At 36.6% G+C, this 21,931-nt stretch overlaps 1 protein-coding gene across 1 annotated transcript in view; it reads left to right on the top strand.

Annotated features, from left to right (window-relative positions):
• OCA2 (OCA2 melanosomal transmembrane protein) overlaps positions 1 to 21,931 on the top strand; it is a 625,581-nt gene that overhangs the window by 63,886 nt on the left and 539,764 nt on the right. Inside the window, exon 2 of the mRNA XM_036747301.1 lies at positions 20,972 to 21,070. Within this exon, the coding sequence (XP_036603196.1) occupies positions 20,972 to 21,070 (99 nt within the window). The remainder of the gene's footprint in view (positions 1 to 20,971; positions 21,071 to 21,931) is intronic.

Below are 21,931 nucleotides of genomic sequence, written 5' to 3'. Positions count from 1 at the left end.
GAGTTTAGTTCTTAATGGCTAAGTTAGGAGCAAATAAAGTAAGTTAAATGGTCTAGGCTTCTGTGCCTCTCTTTGTCCTGCATCTGAGTGAGACCTTTTCAGACCTATGATTCTCAGGACGGTTGGTGATGATGGAGACCTGTCTGTACTTGTCAAACTAGACTAACTTTCATAGACTTTGTAAAACACAACATCTGAACTTAGGGGAATGTTCCAGAAAAAAAACATTATGTATATTAGATAATTCTTCTGATAAGATACTTTGATAAATGTAAATGAGGGGTGAAGTGTAAATGATGTGGGGGATGAACTTTCTTTTAAAATATTGCTGTTGAAAAGTAGAAGTAAAAAGATAATTGAGAATGTATAATTTGGACTTTATGAAAGCTAGAATATTGAGATAGAAGTTGAAGATTTGTTAATTCTAGATATATCAGGCTATGCTTATACCTTCTCTCTGGATATATGCCATTTTACCCTTCAAATTGAATGAACATTTAAAGTGGTCTCTATTTTTTTTCCTCTTTAGCAAAATTGGCAGGTACACACAATTTTTTTCCTTTGGGATATTCCTGAGTTCTGTAACTTAACTCAGAGTTATGTATTAAATTAGTTATGTAACCATCTCCCAGTTGAGTGAAGGTAGATAAAATGCATTGTCTCTTACTTATGGGACGTTTGCTTTCAACTTATTGTGAAGTTGAAACTTACCTACTTTACCCACTTAAATTCTGGATTGACATTTTCCTTTGTACTCTTGCAGGCAGCATAAAGCCTAGCAGCTACTATGTGGATTGGAAGAGAGTTAAAATGACAAGAACGTATTCAAAGAACTTGGGCTCAAAAGCCTTCCCTGGCATTTACTGTCTTGTGACCTTGGGCGAGTTGTTTAACCTCCCTGGGCCTTAGTTTCTTCATCTGTAAAAAGCAATTGGAATAGAATTGAGGTTCCCAAACTTATTTGGCCTACTGTCCCCTTAAAAATTGCTCAGCACCCCCATGGAAATCTACTTTCTTTAACCCTTTAACATTAAAAAATTTGCATCATATCAAAAAATATAAAATATATTTTTAAGTGATGCCTCTTAAATTTAAGCATTTATTGTGAATTTGTGGTTGTTTTATCTGCATTGAAATTTTGATGATGCAATATTGCATCATGTAACCATATAGTATCATATTATAAACAAGTCATTACCTGCATGTATTCTTGCCATTGCATGCTGGACTTCCTAGTAACATGCAGGACATGCTTGCCTGCCAACACTTACTTGTTAAGACCTGTCTGTGGACTTGACTATTCACTGGTTATAACTTGCATTTTATGTGTTTTTCTTTTTGGAAAATAATGTAATCACTATGACTTTAACTCGATTACACAACAAATGAAACATGTAGAAATGGTTTTTCAAAAATTTCTTTTCTTTTTTCCTTATGCATCTGCTACCCTCTCATTTTTATTCAGTGCCCCCTAATTGTACCCAAGGCTACTACCATCCCCCCATCATTCCAGCACTCCCCAGGAGGTGGTATTGCTCACTTTGGGAACCCATGGACTAGATGGCATCTGAGATCTCTTTCTAGCTCTACATCTATGATCCTATGATTTATATATTTTAATGAAGCTGTGAGTCAGAAAGACAGATAACTTAGAGAAAGTGTAGTTAGTTTTGCTTAAGATGGCACCCACTTGAGCTGAGCTTCTAGGAGGTGTTCAGTGAGTACTTACAGAACCAACAGTATTAAGAAGTTATTCTTTTTATTCCTAGCATGGAAGAAAAAAAATTTGAAATAGGCTTTTGATTTTTTTTAAAATTGAGTTTCCCTGTCTTGCCTCAGATGGAAGTATAGTGGTCACATTCTATCCAACTACTAATCAGCAAGAGTGGGGAAGTTTGGCATGCTTCTTTTCCTATCTGGGCTGGTTCACCCCTTCTTAGGTAGTCTGGTGGCCCTTCACTCTCAGGAGCTCACTGTTTTAGTGCCAGATTTAGTACAGACATTGGACCAACTTTAGCATTACTGCAGCTCAGGATTCCTGAGCTCAAGTAGTCTACCAGCCTCAGCCTCCTTTTTAGTAAGGGTTATAAGAGTGTCACCACAATGCCCATTAAGACTCTGATTTTTAGGAAAGCAGGTGATGATGAAATCTTTTCAGCTCTATCAAGGAGGCAAGATGGAGAAATTTGGATCTTTCATATTCATTATTTTGTTCAAAATGTTGTGAATTACAGAAAACTGAACCCTATGGACAAAGGAACATATCAAAGTTAACAAACTAATTTAGAAGTAACCAACCATCAAGTATTATTCTTACTTCTGCTACTCTCTATTCAAGGGATAACTAAAATTGGACACTTTCAAATACCTGATTTCTCTAAACCCACATGCGTATGTGTTAGCCATCTTGTACATACTAATTATTTTTGGAATAGCAAAGAAATGTGACCTTATAACATTTCAAATTATGATAAAATTTCTTGAAGAAGGGGGTATTTAATAGTGTCTCATTCTGGCATATTGGTACAGATAGTCAGCTGGAGAGCACAGAGGTTGTTTGTCCTTCATTCTCTAGGAAGACCATGACATCGTGGAAGTGATGTCATGACCTACAGGAGAGTTGGATTTAAGTACTTAAGTACTTCACGTAGGAGAGCACAATGCTCTAGCACCTGCTTTGCCCAGAAATGCTGTCCAAGGTGTTGCACTTTGTATTATAAAGAACCCACCTCTGTTTAGGCAACATAAATGAGACTGAGACAGAAAAAGCACCCCTCTTCTGCTGCCAAAATAAAAAAAAAACAAACCAAAAAGTGAGTTAATGAAGGTAGGATGCTTCCTTCTTCCCTAATAAATACTGCTACCCACTATGGCAAATGTTTTCACACATTTTGTATAATCTGTTTGGATCAGATGTTCCTCTGTTTTTTGTTTGTTTTTACCTAGAAACCATGGTTTTTCAGATTACTAGGAACAGTTGTATTTCTTTTTCTTTTTTTATTGCAGACAATAACATGTAACACAGTTTTACATTTTTTTTAAATTTTGAATCCCAAATTCTCTTACTCCTTTCCCCCTCCCCTTCATTGAGAAGGCAAACAATTTGATATAGGTTATGCACGTGCAGGCATGTGAAACACATTTCCATACTAGTCATGTTGTAAAAGAAAACTGACCAAAAACCTCCCGGAAAAAATAAAGAAAGTAAAACAAAGGAGGCTTCAATATGCATCCAGACCTCATCAGTTCTTTCTCTGGAGGTGGATAGCATTTTTCATCATAAGTCCTTTGGAATGTTTTAGATCATTGTATTGCCGAGAATAGCTAAGTCATTTGCAGTTGATCATGATGCAGTATTTATGCTACTGTGTACAACTTATTCCTGGTACTGCTCATTTCACTTTGCATCAGTTCATGTCAGCCTTTCCAGGTGTTTCTGAAAGCATCCTGCTTGTGATTTCTCATAACACAATAATATTCTGTTATAATTATATACCACAAATTGTTCAGCCATTCCTCACTTGATGGGCATCCCCTCATCTTCCAATTTTTTGCCACTACAAAAAGAACTGCAGTAAATGTTTTTGTACAAATAGATCCTTTTCTTTTTACTCTTTTTTAATCCTTTAGGGTTAGAGACCTAGTAGTGGGAATGAATAGTTTTATAGCTCTTTGAGCATAGTTCTAAATTGCTCTCCAGAATGGTTGGGTCAGTTCACAACTTCACCCACAGTGCATTAGAATCCCAATTTTCCCACATCCCCTCCAGAATTTGTCATTCTCTTTTCCTGGTAGGTGTAAGGTGGTACCTCACAGGTAATCAATAATGATTTACAGTATTTTTTCATATGACTATAGAAAGCTTTGATTTCATTGTCTGAAAACTGCGTTTTCGTATCTTTTGACTATTTATCAATTGGGGAATGACTTGTATTCTTACAAATTTGACTCAGTTCTCTATATACTTGAGAAATGAGGCCTTTATCAAAGAAACTTGGGTAAATTCCCATTCCCCCACAGTTTTCTACTTTTCTTTTGTTGGTTTTGTTTATGCAAAAACTTTTTAATTGAATGTAATTAAAGTTATTCATTTTACCTTCTGTGATGCTATCTCTTGTTTTGTCATAAATTCTTCTCTTCTCCAGTAGGTAAACTATTCCATGCTCCCTTAATTTGCTTATAGTATTACCCTTTATGTTTATGTCATGTAATTCACTCTGCTATCCACTGTTTTATGGGTGAGTTCCTCTCATTCACATTTACAATTATGATTGCTGTGTATCTTCCTCCATCCTCCTTCCCTCCCCCATTTATCCTTCTCTCTCTTTCCTTTTACCCTGTCCCTCCTTAAAAGTATTTTGCATCTGAACACCACCTCCTCTAATTTACCTTCCATTCTATCAGCTTTGCCCTCTCTTTTCCTCCTCCCCTTCTTCTTCCCCGTAAGGTAAGGTAGATTTCTATACCCAATTGAGTATGTATGCTATTCCCTCTTTCAGTAAGTTATGATGAGAATAAGGTTAATGTATTGCTTGCCACCCTCAAACCCCACCCCCCATATTCTTCTTCACTTTAAAAGGTCTTTTGTGCCTCTTTTGTGTGAGACAATTTACTTCGTTCTATTTCTCCCTTCCCCCTTCTCAGTGCATCCCTCTTTCTCACCCATTACTTTTATGTTTTTGGATATCCTTGCATCATAGTCAACATATAGCCATGCTCTCTGTTTATGTATACTCCTTCCAACTGCCCTAACAATGATAGAATTCTTTCGATTTGCAAGTATTATCTTACCATGTAGGAATGTAAACAGTTCAACCTTATTGAATCCCTTATGATTTCTCTTTCTTGTTTACCTTTTTATGCTTCTCTTGAGTCTTGTATTTGAAAGTAAATTTTTCTATCCAGCTCTGGTCTTTCATTAGAAATGCTTCAAAATCCTCTATTTCATTAAATGTCCATCCACCCCTGACTATTAAGGACTCAGTTGTGCTAGTTGTAATTCTTGATTATAATCCTAGCTTCTTTGCCCTCTGGAATATCATATTTCAAGCCCTCCAGTCCTTTAATGTAGAAGCTGCTAAATCTTGTGTTATCCTGACTGTGGATCCATGATATTTGAATTGTTTCTTTTTGGCTGCTTGCAACATTTTTCTTTGACACTGGAGCTCTGGAATTTGGGAGTTTTGGGAATTCCTGGGGGTTTTCATTTTGGTATCTCAGGAAATGATTGGGAGATTCTTTCAATGTATATTTTACTTTCTGGTTTGAAGATGTCAGGGCAGTTTCCCTTGATAATTTCTTCAGATCTGATGTCTAGGCTCTTTTTTTGATCATGGCTTTTAGGTAGACTGATAATTCTTCAATAATCTCTCCTCAATCACCTCAAAACCAGGTTAGATATTTTTCCAAAGAGATATTTAACATTTTCTTCTATATATATATATTTTCATTCTTTTGATTTTGTTTGATTGTTTCTTGATGTCTCCTGGAGTCATTAAATCCCACTTGCCCATTTCCAATTTATAAGAAATTACTTTTGTTAGTGAGATTTTGGGTTTCCTTTTCCATTTGGCCAATTATACTTTTAAGAAGTTCTCTTCAGTGAATTTTTGTACATCTTTTTACACTTGGCCAGCTCAGGTTTTTAAGGAATTATTCTCTTTATTAGATTTTTGTAGCTCTTTTACCCTTTGGCCTATTCTGTTTTTTAAGGTGTTTTTTTCTTCAGAAAATTTTGTGCCTCCTTTACCAAGTTATTGAAACTTTTCTTTCATGTTTTTCTTGTATCCCTATCATTTCTTTTTCCAATTTAACCTCTACCTCTCCTATTTGATTAAAAATTTTTTTTGAGCTCTTTCAGAGGTCCTTTTTTGGGGAGGAGGGGCTGAAACCAATTCACAGTTTTTCTTTGAGGCTTTGCATGTAGCTGTTTTGACATTGTTTTCTTCTTCTGAGTTTGTGTTTTGATCTTCCCTGTCACCATAGTAAATTCCTATGGTCTGGTTCTTTGTTGTTGTTGTCATTTGCCCATTTCTCCCAGCCTATTTATTGACTTTTAGCTTTATATTAAAATTGGGCTCTGCTCCTGAGGTGAAAGGGGCATTATCTCAAGCTTCATGTTTTTGGAGCTAATTCTAGGAGTCTGTAAGTTTTTTGTTCTTCCAAGGTCATATGATCAAAGGAGAGGTGCAGTCACTGCTCTCCTGGCCTGTGCTCTGGTCTGTGAGCAATCACAAACAGTCTTTTGTTTCCTGTAACTGTGTCCAGGGTTCCCACTCCTGCTGGTGCTCCTCTTTGCCCTGGGACTGAAACCTGGAACTGTTTATGGGCAATGAAACAAGGTCCTGCTCCCAGTGCCAGCAAAGGGTCCCCTGTAATCTCCTTCTGACCAGTTGTCTAACCCCATTATCACCTTTCATCTGAGATCTCTGGAAGCTGCCACTGATGATTCAGAGATTCCATCAAAGCCTGCTTCTGGCTTTCTGGGGTGAGATCTGCACTGTACTGTGCTCTACTTTCACCCCAGTGAAATAGACCTTATCTGTCAACTTTCCAAGTTGTTGGGCTGGAAAACTATTTTTACCTCATCCATTTGTTGGTTCTGATACTTCAAAATTAGTTTTAAGGTGTTATTTTAACATTGTCTGGTAAGAAATTTTGGAGAGCTCAGGCAAGTCCTTCTTTTGACACTGCCATCTTGGCTCTGCCCTGTGGACAGTTTTATTTAGACAAAATTATAAACAAGATAAAAACATTTAAAGGTGGTGGTGGAAGAGGAGCACCCTATGCCCTGCTCTCAGTCCCATATTTATATCTGACCTGTGTGGTGTTTCTCCAACTTGGAACTGGGACCCTTAGAGTTGTAAGAGAGCTCTAAAGGAGTAGACCTAGAACTAGGAGATACTTGAGAGGTTAATTCAATACCACTCCTGCATTTTTTTTTGCAAGGGGGAAGGCAGGGCATTCGGGGTTAAGTGATTTGCCCAAGGTTACACAGCTAGTAAATGTGTCAAGTGTCTGAGGCCAGATTTGAACTCAGGTACTCCTGACTCCAGGGCCAGTGCTCTACTCACTGTGCCATCTATCTGCTCCCTCTCCTCCATTTTATAGATGAAGAAACGGGGTTTCACGTATGTCAAATGACTTATCCAAAATCATATAGACAATGAGTGACAGCAGATCCAGGATTTGAACTCTTGGTCCTTGTAACAACAATGTTGCTAGCAGCTGCTGTGGCGCTGTAAGACCAATAACACTAACATACAAGAGGGCTACTAGCACAGGTTCTTTGATCTGCTTTTCTAAGGAAAGCAATTTTAAGGGGTTAACAATCTCACTTTAATTAAACATACATGTATCATTCATTCAGTTCAGGGGAAAAAGTCAGCACCCTGAACTTCAGAGCAAATACAAACAGAAATTACAAGCAGAAATTATATAAACCAAGCAAATAAACACCAACCAACAGACAAGCTTCTATCTGTCTGACCATAGCAATACATACACAGTTACCAGAGAGAGAGAGAATCACCAACATCTGGGTTTTCAAAGCTGGAGGTGCTCCTTAACAGCTACCCGAGGTCTCCACACCAACACTCTCCCAATGAGTGTGCCCCCAAAGCAAAATATCAACCTCAGAGCATATATACCCTGTTTAGGGCCCTGGGGCTTAGCTCCTACTTAGCAAAAGCTGGTGTAGTCCTAAGGCTTAGCATCTACTTAGCAAAAGGGTGTGAGAAAGATCTTTAATCACTAGCATCACATCATATATATTGTTTCCAATCAATGACTCTTGATTCAAACAAAGGCAAGACTCAAAGGTACTTGATTGTCTTAGTGCTGAGAAGCACTCCAAAACAAAAGACAACAGAAAGTCCCACTTTACCTACTATTACATTTCTACCCCTCCAGGATCCTTGGCCTTCACAGTCTAAATGGCCATGGATCCTGGAACAAATAGAGGCATTTGTAGCAACAGTCTACTAGCAGCTGCTATAGGGGTGTAAGACCTGCCAACAACCAGTACACAGAAAGCTGACAACACAGGTTCTTTGATCCGCTTTTCTAAGGAAAGCAACTTTAAGGTGTAAACAGTCTCAGTTTAATCAAACACATATATATCATTCAACCCCCTGAACTTCAAGGCAAATACAAACAGAAATTACAAACATCAACAGACAGACCTTATCTGATTCAAATCATAATTCATAGTTACCAGAGAAGCATCAACATCATATATATCTGGGTTATGAAGCCAGGGGGCAATTATGACTTGCCCAGAGTCTCAACACTCCTTTCATGAGAGTGCTCCAAAAGTCAAACACCAAGCTATCCTCAATTATATCCTGTTCAGAGCCCTGAGGGCTCTGACCTCACCCGGACAGGGTGTGGGAAAGTTCTCCAACCCCAGTATCACATCATATACAAATCCCAATTGTCTCAGTGCTGAGAAATACTCCAAGACAAAAAGATCCTACTTTATCTGCCCCATTCAAACAAAGGCCAGAATCATTAAAGGCACTTAAGAGAAGAACAGCAAAAAAGTCCCACCTTAATTACCATTATAGCATTATACTTTGTGATATTACATTATTCAATAAACTAAACATAACAGTCATAGCAAAACATATCATTCAGTAGCATTCCCCAAAATACTTATTTACACAAGCAGGAGGTCCCAGGCCAGGGTCTTCCCTAGCACAACATATCATCCTTAAAGGGTAGCAGAAAATACAAACACCATCCACCCCTAGGTCACAGCATGTTACAATCTCTTCAGTCAATACAGAGTGTCCAAGTGAATTCCTTCTTGAGGGTGTCTCCTTCTCCCCACACTGCTGTTGCAGACTTCCTCTTGGCACCCTCAGGTACCAGCATGCTTTTATGAGCAAAGTCCCAACACAAATAAAAAAGTTCAAATAAAGTTCTCTTGGGGGTCTGTTCTCCCCACATGGCTCTACTCCCCACTTCCAAGACCTGAGGGGCAGCTGGGCGACAAAGTCAACAGGGTGGATCCTTGGGGGTCTGCAGCACTTCCCTGCCCCCCCCACCATAGCCAACTCCACTACCTCCCTGGGTCCCAAGCAACCACCCCAGGGGAAGGCAGCAAAAGGGTGCAGGAAAGATCTTTCATCACTAGCACCACATCATATATATTGTTTCTAAATATATTGTGTCTAAATGACTCTTGATTCAAACAAAGGCAAGACTCATCAAAAGAACTTAATTGCCTTAGTGCTGAGGAACACTCCAAAACAAAATACAGCAAAAAGCCCCACTTTACTTGCTTGATTCAAAGAAAGGCAAGACTCAAAGGCACTTGATTGCCTTAGTGCTGGAAAGCACTCCAAAACAAAAGACAATACTTTACTTACTATTACATTCCTCTGACTACAATTCCCCACTGTATCAGACTAGAGCTACACAGATCTAAACAGTTGCATTGCTGATGGAATATAGATATAATGGAAGAGACATCATCTCATTCAGTCCCCTTACCCAGTGGAACACTAACTCAACACTAAGTCTGACTGGTTGTAAGCCATGTGAAATTTAATCATAAACTATGTGTATCAAGTACAAGCAAAAATCAGGTAAAGCAAAAATATCAGAAATTGATTATATTGTTATCTTTTGTTAAATGAAAAACAAATGTCTTGTTAATGCGATTTTTAATGAAAAAAACAAAACACCTAGTGGCTCTAGGAGGCACAGAAGGTTGATTTGCGTTGCTGTATAAGCATAAATGCCTCCAGTGGGTTAAGACTGTTTAACATTTTTATCAATGACCTGGATAAAGGCAGAGATTGCCTTGTCAGGCTTGCAAATAACACAAAGTTGAGAAGAAGTGGTTAACACTCTGGATGACAAAGTCTGAATTCAGAAAAAATTGGATCATTTGGGCTGAATCTATTAAAATGAAATTTAACAGGGACAAATGGAATATCTAAATCAATTTATAAGCACAATATGAAGAAGTCATGGTCAAATAGCAATTTGCCTAAAAATTATCAGGGGGTATTAGTGGACTGCACACTCAATATGATTCAACAGTGTGACTTAAAGCCAAGAAAACTAATACAGTCTTAGGCCGGAGTGAGAGGAACAGAGTGTCCAGAACTAGAGAAGGTGACAATTCAGGTGTACTCTACTTGTCATACTTCATCTGGTCTATTGTGTTAGAAAGGACATAGAAAAGTTAGAGTGTCCAGAGGGGGATGACCTGGAAAGTAGAGAGCCTCATGTTCATATGACGTGAAAATTGTTTGACAAACTGGGCATGTTCAGCCTAAGGAAAGGACACAGTAGGGATACTATAGTCACTTTGAAAGACTGTCTTGCCAAAGAGAAATTTCTCCTATTTTTTTCTTGGTCCCAGAGAGCAGACCTTGGAGTAATGAGTGGAAGTTGGAGAGTTAAGTTTAGGTTTGATGTAGGCAAATATTTCCTAACAGAGCTACCCAAAAGTGGAATGTACATGTCCTTTATTCAAATAAAGGAATTAAAATATTCATATCTTTGACCCAGAGATTATACCACTAGATCTGTATCCCAAGGAAGCCATTGGTTAGAAAGTTCCCATGTACACCAGAATATAGAAACATTTTTTGTGATAGCAAAAAATTGGAAACAATATAGGGGAATGACTGGGGAATGACTAAACTAATTGTGGTCAATTAATGTTATGGAATATTACTGTACTATAAAAAAAGAATAAACATGTTGAATATAGAGAAGCATAGATTTATATGAATTGATGCAGAGTAAATTAAGCAGAGACCCCCCCAAAAGCCCCCAATATACATAACTACAATGATGTAAATTAAAAGAAAAACCATAGAACAATTGAAACTAAATTTTCAAGATTACTAAGAACTAGTATGGCTCCAAAGAAGAGATATGAGAAGACATTCACTTCACACCTTTGTAGAGATCCATAGATATGGCACATTGCACATATTTTAGACTTTGTTTTTATCCAATGTATTGATCAGTTTTGCTGATTTCTTTAAAATATTTGTTATATGAGATGGCTCTTTGGAAGGGGAAGAGTTACTGGGGAAAATTTTAGTGATGTATAAAGACAAGATATTGATACAAATTATTTTTAAAAATGTCATGTAATGAGGCCAAGAATAATTTTCAGTTGTATTTTTTACACTCACCCAGTAGCATAAGGGTAAATACTTAGGATTTATAGTGATGATATAACAAATCTAAGGTTCTGCAGTGTGATAGCCCCACCCTGAAGGTTAATCTGATGAATTTGCTAGTATTCCTAGGTGGGATTACCCAGTGAGTCCTGATTACCTACTGGTGAATTAGTAGATAAAATCCTTTTGTTTTTGAGTGGATACTGTGGCAGCATTAGCACAGTAGGTTTTTAGCTAGGTGAATGGGACATGGGGTTCTGAAAGGAGGTGTCATGCCCAAGAAAGCAAAAGACTGAGAACCCTACAAGGAAAACTACTCAAAGATGTCCCAATTTATAGTTCCAACAGGAGAATTTCTCCATTGAGTGACCAAAAATGTTGCAGATGGCAATTTTGAACATTGTGCCTGCTTATAAACTTGCAGGTTCATGCTTTGAATATTGTAAAAGTATTTCCATAGTTGCTGGGTGAAATGCGCAAAAAAGATACTGAAAGAATTTGTGAATATAGAAGATAGGCCCATCTTTGTCTCCAAAAGAAATATTTTCAATTCTTTTTGCTTTTGTAATGGTATTTTTTCCCAAATTATATGTAAAGGCAATTTTTAGCATTTATTTTACAAAATTTTGAGTTCTAAATTTTTCTCCCTCCTCCTCCTTTCCTCTCTTCCTAAAATGGTAAGCAATTTGACATAGGTTCTATATGTGCAGTCATGTAAAGTATATTTCCATATTAGTGTACTGGTAGTTAAGGAGGACTTTTAGTACTTATTCAACCAAGTGCCCTTGAATAGTTTGGCCTTTGTTTCCTTGATTAAATTAGGAGTCCTTGATGACCCCCTTGCCTCAAGGGAAAGCCTAGTTTACGTGGGTTTGAGTGACATGTTTGTGACATCAGAGGCTTTTAGACCACGTGGGTTTAAGTCGCATTTTTGTGACGATTTTAGGTCACCTGAGTGAGTCGCATATGTGACTCATCTTTGACCCTGAACAAGATACATAAACACAGGGGTTGGCTTTCTCTTTTGGAGCTCTGAGCCACAGCAGGAGTGGTGCGTGACTAGGCAAGCCATTGTTATGAGCTCCCTGGCTTTGAAGAAAACCCAGATGTTGATGCTTCTCTGGTAACTGTATATTGTGATTTTGTCAGACTGAAATCTATCTGTTGATTTGTGTTTATTTGCTCTGTTTGTATTTGCTCTGAAGCTCAGGGTGCTGGCTTTTCCCCCTGAGCTAAGTGGATGATATTTGTATGTTGGTTAAAGTAAGATTGTTAACCCCTTAACGTTGCTTTCCTTAGTAAAGCAGATCAAAAGAACCGGTGTTGGCAGCTTTGTATGTGCTGGTTGTTGGTGGGTCTTACACCCCTTTAGCAGCCATTAGCAGATTGTTGCAACAATTAGTCACAGTTGTGAAAGAAAAAAATAGACCAAAAGGAAAAAACTCAGGAAAAAATAAAGAAAGTGAAAATAGTATGCTTTGGTCTGCATATGAGTCCATCAGTTCTTTCTCTGTATGTGGACAGCATTTTCCATCATGAATTTGGAATTGTCTTGGATCATTGTATTGCTGAGAAGAGCTAAGTCATTCATAGTTGATAATCACACAATGTTGTTGTTACTGTGTACAATGCTTTTCTGGCTCTGCTCATTTCACTTTGTATGCATTCATACAAGTCTTTCCAAGTTTTTCTGAAATTAGCCTGTTCATCAGTTCTTATTGCATAATGCCACAGCTTGTTCAGCCATTTCCCAATAGATGGATATCCCTTCAATTTCCAATTTTTTGCCAACACGAAAAGAGCTGCTATAAATATTTTTGTATATGTTGGTCCTACCCCCGCCTCTTTTTTTTTTTTAGTGAGCTCTTTGGTATACAGATCAAAGGGTGTGCACAGTTTTATAGGCCTTTGGGCATGGTTCCAAATTGCTCTCCAGGATGTTTGGATCAGTTCACAACTCCACCAGTAGTGCATTTGTGTCCTAATTTTCCCACATCCTCTCCACCATTTATCATTTTCCTTTTTTGGCATACTAGCCAATCTGAGAGGCATGAGGTGGTACCTCAGAGTTGTTTTAATTTGCATTTCTCTAATCAAAAGTGATTTAGAGCAACTCTTCATATGACTATAGATAGCTTTGATTCTTTGTCTGAAAACTACCTGTTCATATCCTTTGACTATTTATCAATTGGGGGATGGCTTGTATTCTTATTAATTTGACTCAATTCTCTATATTTTTGAGAAATGAGGCCTTTATCAGAGACACTTGCTGTAAAGATTGTTTCTCAGCTTTTCACCTTCCTTCTAATTTTGGTTGCATTGGTTTTGTTTGTGCAAAAATTTTTAATTTAATATAATCAAAATTCTCAATTTTATATTTTGTAATGTTCTCTATCCCTTGTTTGGTCATAAATTCATCCCATCCCCATAGGTTTGACAGGTAGACTATTAATTGCTCTTCTAATCTGCATAGGGTATCACCCTTTATGTCTAATCATGTACCTCTTTTGACCTTATCTTTCAGCCATGCTATTCTTGTAAAAAAATGTGGAGGGATAGGCTAAACAATACTATAGTTATGTGGATTTGGAACTGGTTGAAAAGTTTGAAAAAAATGTGCAGTCACTAATTGGTTGACACCAAATAAACAAGGGATTCTGAAATGGAGTACTCTAGGTTTTTGTGCTTGGCCCTGTGTTATGTGATATTTTTATCAATGCTATAGGTAGATGTATAGATTCCATGCTTATCACATTTGAAACAGTGACAAAACTGTGAAAGATAACTAATACGTTGGATGACAGTTGAGATCCCAGAAAAAGTCTTGACAGACCTTTTATTGTACCAAATCTAATAAAACTAAATTTAGTAGAGGTAAATGTAAATTTTTACATTTGGGTTCAAAAAATCAAATTTATAAGCACAAAATTGTATACTGTTAAACAGCAGTTTAATCTGAGTAAAAAAACCAAAACCAAACCACCCTACTATTTACATTTTAAATCAGCTTGTATATCACCCAGCAGGAGTGATGTTGAAGAGTGCTTGTATTCTTAGACATCCAGTCAGACAAATGTCAGTGGGATTTTATTTAAAGAAGGGAGAAAAGGTCAGGAAGAATATAAACCTCATAAATTTGTTTGTCTTTAAGTTTCAAGTGCAAGTCTTATGCAGGTGCTTCATGCTTAGGTTTCCTTTGTAGATTGAGGAATAGATATGGTGTGGGGCTGGCTATGAATCAGCTCTATTGCATTCTAATTCCTAAAATAGTAAAATCAGCAGGGCTTCCTCAAGCAATGGAAGATAGAAACATTCACCAGACCTCCTGTATTCACATCTCTACTCAAGGCCAAGGAGGAGGATGAATCTGGGGACAATAAAACATATTATCTGATGGTATTGAACTAAAAATGTAAATTTTAATTAACAAGCTTCATTTCTAAAGTCAGAGTTCAAGTAATTTAGAATCATGGCAAACAAATATTCTGGGAATCATTTACTACAGGTTGATTATAAATCATGGTAGAAATACATGAAGGACCACAGCAGAGTTTGATAACAAAGAAACAGCTAGATGAGGTAACTGATACAATTGAACAGGTTTAGTTTCTCCTTATTGAGGTTCCTTGTTTTTTACAAAACCAGATCTCCCTTGCAATGGTGCACTCTCTATATTCTCTTTTGGTGATTTCATCAGTTCCTAGGGGCTCACTTATAATATCTTCATTGCTATTGTTCAATTCCTTTTTAGTCACTTCTGAATCTTCATGACCCTATTTGGGGTTTTCTTGGCAAAGATGCTAAAGTGGTTTGCCATTTCCTTCTCCAACTCATTTTACAGATGAGGAAAATAAGGCAAACAAGGTTAAGTGACTTCCCCAGAGTCACACTGCTAGTACAGGTCTGAGGCTGGATTTGAACTCAATTCTTTCTGACTCCAAGGCCAGCACTTTGTCCACAGAGCCACCTAACCCTCCTTTCTCTCCTGAACCACAGACCAGTGTCTACCAGATTGCTAGATGTTCCACTACTATCTCAAATTCACCATGTCTGAAACAGAACTCATCATACTGTTCCCCTCCAATCTATGGTTCCTTAAAACTGCCCAACTGTTCTTTTTAGTCACCCAAGTTTTGAACTCAGAGACATGTTCAACTCCCCACTCTCCCTCATCCTTTTTAATTCTAGTTCCTTTCCTATGTTAAGTATTCCTAATTTGTCATTTATTTAACTTGTTTGTACATAGCTATTTGCATCCCTATTAGATTGTGAGCTCTCAAGGATGGGGACTGTCTTTTGCCTCTCTTTGTATCCCTAATACTTGGCACTGTGCCTGGCACATAGTAGGGGCTTTAAAAATGCATATTGACTGACCCTACATTCCAAGCAATTGCTAGTATTTGTTGATTTGATCTTTCCAACATCTCTTGAATCTGTCCCTTTCTCTTTACTTACACAGACAAAACCCTAGTTAAGCCCCTCATCACATTGTTAGAGCCTCTTATTGGTTCTCCCTGCCTCTAGTCTCCAGCTATCCTTCACCTAAATCCATTCTCTACACATTTACCAAATTGATATTCATGTCATTTCTCTACTCAAAAATCCTCAGGGATTGCCCATTGCTTTGAAACTTACTGAATTTGTCTGAATACGTTTTCATATGACTGTTCAAGGCTTGCATTTCTTCATTCTTCATATTCCTTGGCCATTTATCTTCTTACATATTTGCATTAGTTTCCTATATTATTTGGATATCAAACCTTTGTGAGAGAAATTTAACTTTGCTGCAAAGATTTTCCCCTAGCTCTTATTTCTCTTATAACTTCATTGATTTTGTTTGTATGGATGCTTTTCAATTTTATGTAATCAAAACTGTCCATTTTATATGATTGTCTCTATCTCTCATTTGATTAGAACTCTTCCCTTAATCCAGAGTTGGGTGAAAACCATCTCATTTCTTTTTCTTCTTCTTTGTTTACAATACAACCCGTGGTCATGAAGCCATTTGGAGGTTATGGAATTCACCTTATCAGCTCAGAGCTTCTGCAGTTTTAGAACCCATTTTTTTTAGAAATCAGACTAGTGTCTGTCTCTTTTTGTATGTCTCCATTCTGAGATCCTACAAGCTTTTTTTTTTAAAAAAATTATTTCTTCCCAATTGCATGGAAAAATAATTTTTAACAGTATTTTTAAAAAAAATTCGAGTTCCAAATTGTCTGTCTCCCTCCCCTTCACCCTCATTGAGATGATAAACAATTTGATAGAGATTATACAGGTGTAGTCATTTAAAACATACTTCCATATTAGTCATGTTGTGAAAGAGAGCGCAGACCAAAGAAAAAATATTATACTTTAATCTGCATTCAGGCTCCATCAGTTCTTTCTCTGGAGGTGGATCATGAGCCCTTCTGAATTTTCTTGGACAATTGTATTTCTGAGAATAGCTAGGTCATTCACAGTTGATCATCATATAGTATTTCTGTTATTCTTTACAATGTTTTCCTTGTTCTGCTTATTTCACTTTGTATCAGTTCATATAAGCCTTTCCAAGTTTTTCTGAAGTCATCCTGCTTGTCATTTCTTATAGCACAATAATATTCTATTACAATCATATGCCACAACTTCTCTAGTCATTCCCCAATTGATGGGCACCCTTTTAATTTCTAATTCTTTGCCATCACAAAAAGAGTTGGTATAAATATTTTTGTACAAATACGTTATTCCCCCCATCTCCTTTTTTATCCCTTTGGGATAGAGACCTAGCAGTGGTATTGTTGGGTCAAAGAGAGTGAACAGTTTTATAGCCCTTTGGGCATAGTTCTAAATTTCTCTCCAGAATGGTTGGATCAGTTCAACAACTCCACCAACAATGTGTTGGTATCTTAATTTTCCCTCTTACATTCATCATTTTACTATTCTGTCAAAATTAGCCAATCTGATAGATGTGAGGTAGTACCTCAGAATTGTTTTAACTTGCATTTCTCTAATCAAATAGTGATTTAAAGCAACTTTTTAATATGACTGTATATAGCATTGATTCCTTTGTCTGACAACTGCCTATTCATATCCTTCGACCATTTATCAATTGGGGAATGACTTGTATTCTTACAAATTTGACTCAGTTGTTTAAATATTTGGAAAATGAGGCCTTTATCAAAGACACTTGCCAGAAAATTTTTCCCCCAGCTTCCTGCTTTCCTTCTAATCTTGTCTGCATTGGTTTTGTTTGTACAGAAACTTGTTAATTTAACATAATCAGTATCCATTTTATGTCACATAATGCTATCTCTTGAAAGGAAGTTTTTCCCTTATCTGTCAAGTTACCTTTATTCCATGCTCCCCTAATTTGCTTATGGTATGACCCTTTATGTCTAAATAATATACCAATTTTGACCTTTTCTTGGTTTTGAAATGTGATGTAGGTTTAATATCTAGTTTTTGCCATACTTTTCCAGTTTTCCCAGCAATTTTTGTCAAATAGTGAGTTCTTGTCCCAAAAGCTTGGATCTTTGGGTTTATCAAGCACTAGGTTACTATGTTCATTTACTACTGTGTATTTTGTACCTAATCTATTCCAGTGATCCACCACTCTATTTCTTAGGTAGTACCAGATTGTTTTTGATGATTACTACTTTATAATACATTTTGAAATCTGATATGGCTAGGCTACCTTCCTTCACATTTTTTTCATCGATTCCTCCGATATTCTGGACCTTCTTTTTTCCAGATGAATTTTGTTATTGTTTTTTCTAGCTCTATAAAATATTTTTGGTAGTTTGATTGATATGGCACTGAAAAAGTAAATTAATTTAGGTAGAATTGTAATTTTTATTATACTGGCTCAACCTTCTCCTGAGCACTTATTATTTTTCCAGTTTTTCAGATCTGACTTTATTTGTGTGAAAAGTGTTTTGTTAATTGTATCCATAGAGTTCCTGGTTTTGTCTTGGCAGGTCAACTCCCAAGTATTTTATATTGTCTACAGTTATTTTAAATAGAATTTCTCTATCTCTTGCTGATGGACTTTGTTGGTAACATGTAGAAATACTGATGATTTCTATGGGTTTATTTTATATCTCACAACTTTGAAAAAAATGTTAATTTCAATTAGTTTTTTAGTGGATTCTCTAGTTTTCTCTAAGTATACCATCATATCATCTGCAAAAATGCTAGTTTTCTTTCCTCATTGCCTGTTCTGGTTCTTCGAATTTTTCTTCTTTTATTGCTGTAGCTGGCATGTCTAGCATGATATTGATTATTAGCAGTGATAATGGGCTTCATCCCTGATCTGATTGGGAAGACTTCTAGCTTATCTCCATTACAGATAAGGCGTGCTGATAGTTTTAGATAGATACTACTTACCATTTTAAGAAAAGCTCTGTATATTCCTATGCTCTCTAAAGGTTTTTTTTTTTTTAAGAATAAGAATGGGTATTTTGGTTTGGCAAAAGCCTTTCATGCCTCTATTGAGATAATCATATGATTCTTGTTGGTTTTGTTATTGAAATGGTTAATTATGCTGATAGTTTTCCTAATTTGAACCAGCTCCGCATTCCTGGTATAAATCTAATCTGGTCATAGTGTATAATCCTTGTGATACCTTGTTGTAATCTCCTTGCTAGTATTTTATTTAAAAGTTTTGCATCAGTATTCATTAGGGATGTTGGTCTATAGTTTTCTTTCTCTGTTTTGGCTGTTGCTGGCTTTGGTATCAGCGCCATATTCATTTTTTAAGAAGAATTTTGTAGAACTCCTTCTTTGCCTACTTTCCCAAATAGTTTATATAGTATTGGAATTAATTGTTCTTTAAATGTTTGGGAGAATCCATATGGCCATGGGGATGGGATCCTGTAAACTTTAAGTCCTGCTTGCATTGTAAAGATGTAAAGATATGCTCTATGAGCAAAGCAGAATTGAGACAGTTCAAAGGAAACGTAGGATGTGCAAATTTGGAGTATCCACCCCAAATATTCACACAGACTGTTTGCCCCCCACCTGTGGTAGAGCATTCTGAGTTTGTATTGGTCTGATCAGCCACAGTCAGACACATTGAAACTTGACTCTAGCACAGTGATGTCATTTTGGTCCTCTTCAAGAATGCAGGACAGCAACCACATTTTAAAGAAAAACAGCTTTACAAGACTTACAAACTCTGATCAATGCAACTGTGATCAACCATGAATTCAAAGGATCAATGATGAAATACCCTGACAGCACCTGACAAAGAAATGATGCACTCAAGATGTAACGTTAGGCATATGTTTTTGGACATGGCCAATGTTTGACTTTGTCTTTCTTGCTGGTTTATTTTTTATAAGTTTTTAAAAAATTAAGAAAAAATGTTCGTTAATTGAAAAAACCCCAGCTTTAGGCCCTGTTCACTAGAGCTCATGTTGGCTTCTGCTTCCACACATAGAGTCCTTTGCTAAGTTCCTGCAGGCTTAACTTCTTGTCTTCTTGTGTAGTATTTGTTTGGATGGAGTAGCTTCCTGGTGTTTGTCCTTGGCTTTCTTGATCGTTATTTGATCTAGTGCCCTCTTAGACCCTAGCTGGGGTTTTTATGAGAGAGCTAGCCTCCTTCAGCACCTTTCATGTCACTAGTTACCAATGGTCTTCCTCTTGTCTTTATAGGTTTTATTTTTATTTATCTGTGCACATGTGGTACCATCTCAGTAGCTTACAAACTTCTTGAAGGCAGGGATAATTTTTTTTTATCCCCACCACCTACCATAATGCCTTAAAACTTAGTAAGTACTTGATCAAGGCTTTTAAATTGAATTAGAACTTTCCTATTTTGTAAGATGAAGATTAAAACTCTTGATTTTTTTTTGTTTGGCATAATTTGCTATCAGATTAGAGAGAACTGATCTGTGAGAAATAAAGTAAAGAAAGAGGATTTAGAAAACTACTTTATGGTACATTTGAACAAGTGAATTGAACATACAAACTGGAAAAATTCTGGAAAGTAATAATTTTGTTCACTTTTCAAGGGTAAAGTCCAGCATTTGAAGAGTGTTCTTAACTCCACCGAGGAAGGTAGACTATTGGTTTAAAAATGAAATATTTCTACTTATTATTACTGTAATAAGCCACAGGGCTACCATACCATATGTATCTTTAGATTACTGAGTCAAAATAAAAGCTATGAAGATTTTTTAATATTAATCTTGTTCATACAGATGTAAAATTGGTAACTTTGCAACTTATTGTGTCTTTTTCACAAAGTCCTTTAAGAAAAACCTACTCAAGAGGCAAATTATGTGACTTTTTGCTTTATGTATGAAACTACATGTCCCTTGTTTCTTTTGACCTTTCTGTTCTTGCCATATTTGGCATTTGCTATTTTGTCTTTTAACTGAAGCAGCTAGTTGGTTGCTTTCTTTTTTTAAAAATATGGCTATGGTACGACCTTAGGAAACAGAAACTTCTATCTATAAAAAGGCCCACCAGAGCTTTAATATTTCTTTTGATTAAAAGTCCTGCTTGGAATACCAGGGGTGGTCAGAAACCTATTGTTAATGTTAAGTGATTCTAAAATTATGTGTCCCCGTGATACTTTAGTTCTTATGATGATTTATGCTTTAAGAATCAAATCTGGTTTATGTCTATACAGGGATCACATTTCATCTTCCCTTCTAAACACTCCAAGCTTCTGAAAATTCATTCTTTGTAACTTCTAAGGAGAGTTGAAATGCAAAATATAAAAATGTAAAATGTGGTTTGAGTGCAGTCCCTTGTTAATCTGACTCTCAGCTAGGAATACATTAATTTTCTTTTGCACTTGTAATTCATTATTCTTCCTTTTTTTCTTTTTTTAGGTCCCACTTTACTCTCCCCAAATTCTTCAGTTCTAGGTCTAAGGATACCTGTTTTACTGAAAAGACTCCTTTGTTGAAGACTTCCTCACAAGAAAATGGGTGAGGATTTTCTCTGCATTCTTGAGCATGACTGCATACTAGGTCTCACTTGAATTCATTAAACATTTCCTAAGTACCTACCATGTGCTAAGCTAGAATGTACTAGGCACTGTGCTGGAGATAGTGGGAACACAAATGAGAGTCCCTACCTTCAACGAGCTAACATTGTACTGTGAGGATAAAATATCTACATACATATAAGTTATATACAGAGTAAATTGTATATGCTTAAAATATACTTAAAAGGCACTTTATATATATATATATATATATACACATACACACATATATAATGTACTTAAGTATATTTTATATATAAGCATATATAAAGTATGTTATATATAATACACACACATACACTCTTAAAAGGCACTTAATAAATGCATATTGACTGTCTAGTTGGAGAATAAGTCTTGGAATCAGGAAGACCAGAGTGGAAGTCATGTCCCTGGCACATACTGTTTGAGCCTAGAAAAGTCACTAAACCTCTCAATGTCCCCAGGTAACTGAATTATTAAGTTGCCAAGGAGTTGGAGAGGGCATACTGATCTATATCAGTAGTAATGGTTTCTTGACCAGACATTCCCTACACTCATGAAATTACAGGTCCAGGTCCTAATGCTCTTCTCCCCATCTCCCCAAACAAGGACAGCATAATTTTCAAATTAGAACTAAAAACTAGAAAGAACACTAGAATTAAGAGTCCTAAGACCTAGGTTCCAATCTATTGGTTATTTTACTACAAATATGACTTTGGGCAAGCCACTTAACCTATTTGGGTCTCAGTTTCCTTATCTCTTAAATGAAGGGAGTGAACCAGAAGGCCTCTAACGTTCTTGCCAACTCTGACTCTATAATCTC

The sequence above is a fragment of the Trichosurus vulpecula genome, chromosome 2 (genome assembly GCF_011100635.1).
Source record: "Trichosurus vulpecula isolate mTriVul1 chromosome 2, mTriVul1.pri, whole genome shotgun sequence".
Taxonomy (NCBI): Eukaryota; Metazoa; Chordata; class Mammalia; order Diprotodontia; family Phalangeridae; genus Trichosurus; species Trichosurus vulpecula.
Note: the sequence above shows the minus strand (reverse complement) of the source record. Positions and strands in the feature narration are given on the sequence as shown.